This window comes from Lissotriton vulgaris, chromosome 5 (genome assembly GCF_964263255.1).
Source record: "Lissotriton vulgaris chromosome 5, aLisVul1.2, whole genome shotgun sequence".
Lineage (NCBI taxonomy): Eukaryota > Metazoa > Chordata > Amphibia > Caudata > Salamandridae > Lissotriton > Lissotriton vulgaris.
The window spans coordinates 301,601,544-301,611,374 of NC_141693.1; the positions used below are offsets into that span (position 1 = coordinate 301,601,544).

The 9,831-nt window shown below is 43.4% G+C and overlaps 1 protein-coding gene across 27 annotated transcripts in view; it reads right to left on the minus strand.

Annotated features, from left to right (window-relative positions):
* LOC147710773 (cyclin-dependent kinase 11B-like) overlaps positions 1-9,831 on the minus strand; it is a 431,002-nt gene that overhangs the window by 374,069 nt on the left and 47,102 nt on the right. For all 27 annotated transcript variants that reach the window (XM_086921509.1, XM_086921517.1, XM_086921516.1 and 24 more), the window contains 2 exons: positions 7,223-7,347; positions 6,382-6,523 (listed from right to left, as the gene is read on the minus strand). In XM_086921509.1, the coding sequence (XP_086777635.1) occupies positions 6,382-6,523; positions 7,223-7,347 (267 nt within the window). The remainder of the gene's footprint in view (positions 1-6,381; positions 6,524-7,222; positions 7,348-9,831) is intronic.

A 9,831-nucleotide genomic window follows, 5' to 3' on the forward strand; every position in this document is an offset into this window, starting at 1 on the left:
CACACTCTTGTCCAACCATCCTCCACCTCCCCACTAGGACTCCAAGAACCAGGCCGGGAGAATAAAGACAAAGGGAGGGACTGAATAACAGTATCAAGGTCTCGATATGGCCAGGAGCATATGTGGGAGACTGTTCTCGGATCTCGAAAACTTAGTAGAACGCAGTCCCCATTAATATTTTTAGTGGTGTTGCCTATCCACTGCACCCTTCAAGATCTCACTGGAGATTGGGGGGTGGGGGGAAAGGAGGGGGGGGGGGGGGGGGAGGCCTATTCTTACTCAGCCAGCTAATGACCTTATTTTTCAATGACTGGAAGGATTCCCTGGCTGAAGCCTCCAACACTGGGAACCCTGTTAATACGACCACAAGGGGACTCGCTTCCGGAGGTAAATTCATTGCCAACTTGTTTGCAGACAGCCAACTGGATGAGTTTCCCTTTGGGCGATTTGGTCAGAATCCATCTCTGTCCTTGGGATCTCCGCCAATGATTGCATCGGGGCATTAGTAATAGTAATAGCAGGGGGCCTTTGTGCTGTAGCTCCTAAACCTGACGGGGAATTAGAGATGTGAATTTGGGAACCCCCTGACCTGGGTGAGTAGCGCGCTTTACAAATTTCTAACTTGACTTGACCCTCCCAGCCGCAGAAGCCACCGCAGGAGAAAAGAAGGCTATGTATCTGTCTAGAAAAAAGATGTTTCTCTTCCCAAGTTTCTTGCAGACAAATAACCGGATAAGCCTCAACAAGCTGCACCCAGTTGTGGTCATTAAACTTGGAGGGCAAGACCGGGATATTCCAATATATATCCAAGATACCAGCTTCAAGTCTGGGGGACTGCTAGTCAGGATGTCCGTAGGGATGATTTGTGCACAGGGTGGAATGGGGATGGATCAGGAGATCGCAAGTATCAAGGTTACCTAGGGGAGCAAATCGATTAAATGTGTTCAGCGCTGGAGACATCAAAGGAGCAGGGAAAGGCCTGCCCCAGCCAACCTTATTTCCACACAGGTTGACAAACTATTTCAGGCTTATAGAACAAACCAGGGGGAGGGCCGGAAATCTAGATGGTCTTGATGATCTGAATGTGCCTAAGATGATCAAAACACGTGCGGTAATGGCGGGTTTATTAAAGTTCACCACAAATCAGTCCCATGCTCACCTGTTCACATCAGTGCCCACCCAGTTTACCCTTCACACCATTTTAATAGATCCATAGATATCCATGCCTAAATTGGAATAAGAGTTAAACCAATGAACTACTTTGATTTTCAACTCTATAGGATTTCAGAGTTGGCTTGGTCAAGGGATGGCCGACATTCCCGAAGACCACAATGTAGGGCGTTGCCTCAGATGACAAGTTAATTACAACCCCTGTCTTAGGGTAAGAAGGGTGTACTGCTAGTGGAATCCAGGCCCTGCAATGGGTGCTAAAGGGTCTGAGGAATCAGAAGCAACACCAGATGACATCCTTACAGCCTGGGGTTAAAAAACTGACTCACTAAGGTGCTCTGTCAGTCTCTTTGGGTGGGCTAAACAGGTCTTACTAGAAACACCACAGGGTGGATTACTTCGTCCCAGCGAAGGGTCTGCTGGATGTTTCATGCAGTCCAAGATCTGTGATAGCCTGGATTCCATCAGCACCCGCCTAGACATAATAGAGTCAAATTTAGCGTTCAGGGCAGCATTAAATTAACGCAAGTGGACATCCGACAAATGATCTAAGCAATGAGAAGAGCATGACGTTGGCTCTATTACACACCCACAGTTTCTGAGTTACACCCTTGTTTTGGGGCAGCTGCAAGTCTCCTGCGCTTACACCGTGGACTTGCAGCTAAATTTAAATAGATAGGATCCTTAACTTAAGCTGCTGATGCACCCATTCTCATAGGGGAGGCTATGATCACAGAGGAGCCGTCCTGGTCGCCCACGGAGAGATTAAATGCAATTGTGCTAAAACTCTCCTAGAACAAAATGGGGACATTAGAAGGATGCGGGCAGACAGGGGAAGGGAGATCTGTGGTTAGAGGCAGCCTCCGTTCAGCCAGCTTAATCTCTTTCGATACATCGTCAACTGCTCGCGCCAGGAAGCCATCAATAGTGGTAATTCATGGAGCCAAGTGGGGACACTGGTTTAGGGCAGTTGCCTTTCTTTTCCCCATGGTCCACTCCACCTGGATCGTGCTGCAGTGAAAACAAAAAAAGTCAGCTCACCACACAAGGGATGCCCTCCGCAATATGCCTCTGACTGTACCCTCTGCAGTCCGGCTCTAGAACCCCTCTAGAATGTCCAAGTCATCGCCTGTTTAAGATTCACCCTAAGTATATGATCGAGCCCAAAACCCTCGAATTTTGGGCTTTACCTGCACGAATTTTGGGCTTTACCTGCAGGTACACAAACAGCCGTTGGTAAAATTGGGAGAATGAACTACATCCAGCAAAAAAAAATCAAGGGGCTCACCCAGCCTCTTTCAGGCGCTGATGGGCACAGGTTGGGCCCGCCCTTGGTCCAGGCGTAGCAGGTGTGCGTCCAGAATCGCAGGAGGCAAATGAGCACTATATAGCACTACGGGAGACAGACTCCACCTCCACTTGTCACTTGTTGGCGCTCTCAGGCACGGTATTACTTGAACTTGGAATCTCCTCCAGGCTGGCAATGCAGTCCAGGATCCTGCATCGCAACGGAGAATGGGCTTTATGTATCACTAGGTTAGACAAGCTCTGCCTCCCCTTGTTGGCGCACTCCGGCACGGTGTTGCTGGAACTTGGCGTCCTCTCCAGGCTGGCAATGACAGCAGCATTACAGGATTCCTTGTCATCAAAGCGCCCTGTTAACAAAGCTACTATGCCCAGCAGTGTAGATTCCCCAACTGTGAGTACTACTGACAGTGGCTTTGAAATGTTGGAGACTGTGCTTACAGAGGACCGCCGGGACGCATCCCCCTTTAAGTCCTGACACTGCTACTTGTGTGGCTTCCCCGCTATTACCCTCTTCCCTTTTTTAAGGATGCACAAGTGACCGCCGGACGTTGGTTTTGTAACTGTGTGAGATTGCTGTCAGCTGGGGACACTGATCACTCTGGAAGACTCGGTGACCCACTACCACTTTAACATACAAAGCACTGACGTTAACATTTAGAGACTTGAGGCCAGGTAGGCGAGATTAACCTGGGACACGCTGTACTCCAATTACTGGTGGCCATGGGCACCACAAGAAACTTAGTGAAATGATTCTATCAATCACTACTGGGAATGGTCCAGAAGCCGGAGGTAGTGATCCAGGAGAGATGGGTAGCGCTGTGTGGGCGGGAACTCGTGGACTCAGAATGAAGACAGGCCTTGGCATACTCCAAAAGAGCCTCCAGAAACAGGAGGCTGAAATACACCAAATTCAATGACGTCCACATGACAGACTTGACACCCCATACTTTACAGGTCATCTACAGTGAGGAATCACGAGCCTGCCCAGATGCACATTTCTATATATTGATTTTGGCCACTAGACATGGAGTTGCCCCATCCTGCATCCGTTCTGGGAAACGGTGATTTATACAATTAATACCACCCTCAAGTGCATGCTTGATTGCACAGTGGAGACCTGTCTATTAGGTCCATTTCCTAGGCCTTGGGCATGAAGAGTGGGCACTAGATTCCTAGATCTGGACCTGGCATTGGCTAAGCGACGAATAGCAATGACGTTTAGGTCAGGGTGGGCTCGGTGGCTACAACTTGGGTAAAGGTCGTCATGGCTTGGTATAGGGCTGACTAGAGATCTCTGATCAGAGGATGCCGGTGGAGTGCGACACCAATGGTGAATTGTGAGCGAAAGTAGTGGAGCCCTGGGAACACCTAGAGGAGGATTCAGGAGACGGTGTGGAGAAGGTATACACCATCCGAGGGGCTCGGAGTGAACTCTCTGGGAGAGACAGATGGCAACGACCCACTAGAAGGTGGGGATGGCGGCAACCGCAGCAGTGTCTTCTCTCATAGCTGCAAGTGTGCAGAAATGGGGAGGCTATGCCCCCCATGATTTGTCCTCCCTGCCTCTCCCACTAGATGGCTAACCGAGGACAATAAGCAAACCTGACCTTACACCCCCACTCACGGGACAGTGAATGGCCCCCCAATATGTTTGTATGGAATACTCCAATGTTACTGCATCAGATTGCCAAATAGACCGCTGGAACTGTTTAGATTGGTTTTATCTTAGATTAAAGAAATGTAACATTTTGCCCACTACGATTCCCACTGACAATACCACAGAATGTTAGCATGCGTACATATGTAGCCTAAATGAAGCAATCGACACGAGTCCTAGATCTAACTGAACAGTGAGGTTGAATGACTCATACCACAGCACTATAGAGGAAATACATAGACCACGGAAATCACAAACCCCTTTTGTATTATCTGAAGCACAAGTGATCGGACACAAAGGGTAGAATATTTTAGTGTTAAACATAACTCTGTTACCAAACACTTATACTCTGTACAATATAAAAGCAGATGTACCAATTATATGTGCTTTTATCTGCAGACTGACAGCATGATGAGACCGCCTTAATGCATATTAGTTGTAAAACTGTTTTCATGAACAACTACTGCATAATCTAAATGCCCATAAAAATATGTTTAAAAAAAAAACAATAAACAAAGACCTTTTAACATTACCGTAATAAATCCCAAATATTAGTTGAAGGGTAGACTTCGACTCCTTTCTTGAACCATTATACACCATCAATGTTCAGGACAATCTCAACAGTCATGCAGAAGACATATGTAACTGGCCGACTGTAGTATGCTACTCGCATACCCCTCTTCAAAATTCCAAATAAGCTAGGTGTCATGAGGCTTCTAAAAGGTTCTCGGAAGACCTAAAAATAGCAAATTCTTCACCCCGCCAAGGAGAACAAAAAATTGGCGGTGCATCTACTCAGCAGAGGATAAGGAAGTCTATTACTCCCGTCTCAAAGAATATAAAAAAATAATCAGACAAGGCAAGACTATTCCTTTCTAATAAAATCTTGGTCTACCTGAATAAGTCCAAGGACATTTTATGCATAGTCTCTGAATTGTCCAATCCTGACAGGGTGACTAGCCCCATCCAGCGAACACAGGATCTACGTAACAGTCCATTCATTCTTTAATGAGAAGATTAAAATAATAAAGTATAGCATCTTCAAAAGTTCCCCTCATAATGTTACATCTACTGAAGATTGCAATCCTCTCAAACTATATGTCTTCCCTGCTACCAGTAAGGAGGATTCTCTGAACCTATTATCAAAAGTCAAATCTGGCTCCTCCAGCGACATTTGCCTCCCAAGAATTTAAAAAAAGGTCTTATTTTCCTGACATACCCACCTCCCTCCTAAACCACCTCCTTAGCCAAAGTATGGTACCAAACATCTTCAAAGAGGTTATAATGGTTTCGCTTGAAAAGAAAATGGACTTTGACTCATTGATCTTGAAGAACTGTTGGCCAAGCTCCATTACCTTTCTCGGCTAAAGTGTTGGGGGCTCATGTTGCCAACTACCCCCATTGGGTAGGATTTCAGCTAGCTCATTCAACTAAGGCACTCTTCCTCTCAGTCACAGATGATATGCATAAACAAGCAGACAGAGGCGGCTCCTAGGCATTGGCCCTTCTTGATCGGTCTGCGGCCTGCGAATCAGTCGAACACGAGCTCTTGGTCGGCTGTGTAGGAGCAGGATTACAGAGTGCTACCTTAGCCTAGGTTGTTTCCTTTTCAAAGGACCTCTCACAATTTATCCGGCTATCCCCTTTCAACTTCCACAAGGCCCGTATAACCTATGGAATACCTCAAGGATCTTTCTTATCCCCCCCTCACTTTTTTTATTTGTACATTTGTCTGCTAGTGCACTACTTAAAAGATATGCATGACAGAGCTCATAACTATACCGGCGATTTGCAGCAGATTACCATTGACCTGCCCCCAGAATCCACAGAATTCTTCAAAAATACCAGGCTGTACATCAGCAACTGGATGAATAGCAATCATATTAAACTCAACTCTGAAATAAACTAAGATGGTCATTACATACAATACCGAAGCAAAGAGTCTAGGAGTTCTCATCGACAAGAACCTATCCATGAAACCTCAATTTGGATCTGTAACATTTTCCAGTTTTGTACAACTGCAAAAGTTTGGCAAATTTCTTACATTTGATGTCTTGGTCAAGGTCATTCTTGAGCAAAACAATATTTACATTACAAAAAGTGCAAAAACTATCATGAAATAAAAGACAAAAAAAACAGTGAAGCCCGAGACTGACACTTATATTTTGGTATCAGAACTGCCTTTGGTCAAGGACTTCTGTCAGTAGCAGAGGTGCATAATGCATTTAGGAGGACTGAACCCTCACCTCTCCCTCCTGGAATGCTCCCTGGCTAAGTCCCGCCTCTTCTGCCGTACCCACTCCATGCGAGCTTTGTCTTGCTCCTCACGTTGTTGTCTCTTCCTACGGTCGTGGTCCCGGTCTTTCTCTTTCGATCGCCCATGTTTTCCTAAGCAAGAGAAACTAATTATAACATGCACAGATACTGAAGGAATTGAAGACGAAAAGGAAAATTTAGTCTGCTCTTTAAACCTGCATGTCAGAACCTCTTAGTCTAGGTTCTCTTTTTTAAGTTTTAGTTTAGTTTTATGAGACACTTTGCAGTAAACAAAACCCAGCATCTGTTGTCCAAACTTAACAGTAAACACCAGCACAAAAAGAAGAAACAAAAAGTGTACTAGTACAGTCCAGGAAAAGATAGTGATAAGTTAAATAAATCGTCTGCCATGAAAGTAACATTGTAGGTTGCCCCAACATCAGGAGACGGGTTTACCCTCCGGCGTTTTTGTCAAATTCCTATGGACGAGTAAAAACTAAAATTAAATCTAAAAAAAGAACTGGAAGAGCAGGCCGCTGTGGGCAACAAAAATCTCTGGACACAGCAAGAGATTAGTGAACAGGGGGCTTGATGGAGAGGATAATCTTATCTATCAAAACACATTTGAAGCTAAAGATAGCTTGGAGTGGCGAAGGACCTATTAAGTATTTTACAAGCCTCATGCAGAGGCAAAAAATTAAGAAAACCGTGTTAGCCAGAAAACACTACATAGAGAGCCTTCAACCTAAAAAGCTTGCTCAAAAATATGCTGCAATTTTGTAATTCATAAATAGCACAACAAAGAAAAAAAGGCAGCTAGGGAAGAAATACCTCCTCCTTCAGTGGAATGACTGCGATGCCGACGTTTCTCTTTCCTCTTCTCATCCTTTCTGTGATGTGTTTTGCGGGATGCTTGTTGTGGGGGTTTGATTGCTAATGAGTCGTCTTCATCACCTCTGAAAGAAAAGGAAAAAAAAAAAAGAAACATTTAGTTCAGGAGGTCTTATTGATTTTGATACACAATTTTCACTCCACTACAGACGAAAGGATTTCTAGGTACCTAGCATTTCAAAATGCATAACAGTATCGAGTTAGAAGGCTGTACAGAGGGACCCTAATGGGCTGGTGTGAATACATAAATAATAAGAAAACTTGGTTAATGAGGAAAGAATTAGATTTGAATCATTACGGTTAAGTACTAGAGAGGAAAAAGGATGAAAAGCCTCAAGAGAGGATAAAGCCAGGAGGAAATTATGGAATGTGGACAGACAAAAGGCTGGCCTTTATCCCATTAGAAGAGATGTATCGGCTAAAGAAAACTCGGTGTAAAAAGAATCATAACCAGCTGCACAGTGATTTTATAAAGGCAATATGTGGCCTAAAAGCGGATTTCAACACCTTTTTTCAACAAACGGGAGCATTCTGTATCTTATTCAAGAATGGTAAAAGGGAAACCTTAATTAACAGCACAGCTTGCATAAAAAATACAATAATTATGGAAAGGTGCTGTGTTTTTTTTTTAGGAGGGCGGGGATGGAGGAGGGGCATTACCTGTAATCTGAAAAGGCATAGCTACATTTATCATATTTTGAATACGTAGCCACGAATTAAAAAAAATAGAAAGGAACTCACAGGATGACAAATACAAATTTTGCAGTAAGAGCAAAAGAGACCGCATCTTGGAAGTTGCAGAAAATATATATATCAAGTTGCAAACCATTAACTCAACTTTTTGTGCAAATATTTACCTCTTTGTACTGTCCGAGTCTCTTAACTGCAAGAGGTGTAAGGTGGATCAGCAGTGCCCAATTATACAGCAAAGTAATTTTTAGCAAGCTTTAGAAAGATGTTAAACAGTTGTTTGCTTCTGGCTGCTAGGTTCTAATTCTACATACCAAATCTAATTATCTGCTCACCCTAATTTGACAGCTCCCATAAGATATTCTTTCTCCACAAAGGTAGAAGTATTATGGAATATGCACCCAGTCATGCAATGTAGCTATTAGCAAGGAAAAATATATTTTGCTTTATAAGCAAGAAACTATCTTTTCAGAACATGTTTCGCATGATGCAATTAAGATTTACTATTGAGTTAGTGGGCCACTGACATTGGGAAAACTGCATTTGTGTAGTCCCTGAAACTGTTTAAACATGAAGACTGAGTTATGTAAACATTCTAGGATGTCCAGACAATTTACTTCGAGAGCCCGGAGGCTTTTCTGGGCTGAGATCACGAACAAGGCTCTCTTAGGAACAATAGTATTTTGCCTGGTTACACTTTCTTAGGAAACATATTTTTAAGTGCTTATCGCCTGTGTCTGCAAGTTGTTCAGGTGGATCATCAAAACCCTTACCTACTACAGTATTCAGTGAAATTCCATGCAACAAAATACTTGTCTGTGGGATGTAGCAGTGTAATAACTACCAATACCTGAAAGCCTATTGTATTTAACAAATTCCTTTCACAACACATAGGTCGGATCTACTACTATCTTTGTCATTAGGTTTTGTAATAAACAGATCCTATGAAATCTAGAAGGACTTTTCCAGATGAAACCTTTACACCTTAGAACACCACCAGCCTAGCCTATTCAAGTGCATGTCATATACAGAGTTATAAAATTACTAATATGTCGAAAAATACAGCTTCCGAAACAATAGACAACACCTCTGAACAGGCTTAACAGCCATCACAATGAAAACCCCCTGGGCTTATCAGGGAGGGTAGCCAATACCAACACCTTTTTATCTAGTACAGTAATCTGATATTACATTTAACAAAGTACCAGCCTATATAGCCTGTAACACCATGTGATAACAGCCAGCTGTTGAAGGCTTAATGGAATTTACAAATGCTTTTCATAATTAATAAGCTAGATCAACTGCCTTTGTCATGTTTAATAATAGGCAGACTAGACCTGCGGTATGGGACAGTGCTCCAATCAGGTGTTGTCACCATAACCAACCCATGCCTGCTGTTTTGAGCATAACCTTTTCTACAGTTGGCGAAGCAAAGCACTATCTCTCATAAGAGGGTCAATTATGAATTCTCACAGAGCAAACCTATATCCATGGCCTGAAACGGAAACCTACAGTAACCAACATGAAATGCCTAATACAGTAATCTGTGAGACTCCAGTATTTTCTTACATGATCAGTAGACTGTGTGGATAACAATACACATTTAAATGCCTACTGATATATTGACATATTATACTGACATAACATTATGTACTATCATATATTTCATAATAAACTGATCTAGAATATAGTCAAACGAATTGGCTTGCCACCATAACCAACCCAGTCCTGCTGTACTGAGAAGAAGCTTTGTCACAAGCCAAACCATGCAACACAAGCAGCAGTCCTTTTTGTGAAAGAACACGTTTGGCCCAATCAAATCCTGTCCTCAAGAAAACCAACATGTGGGTGGAGTCTAG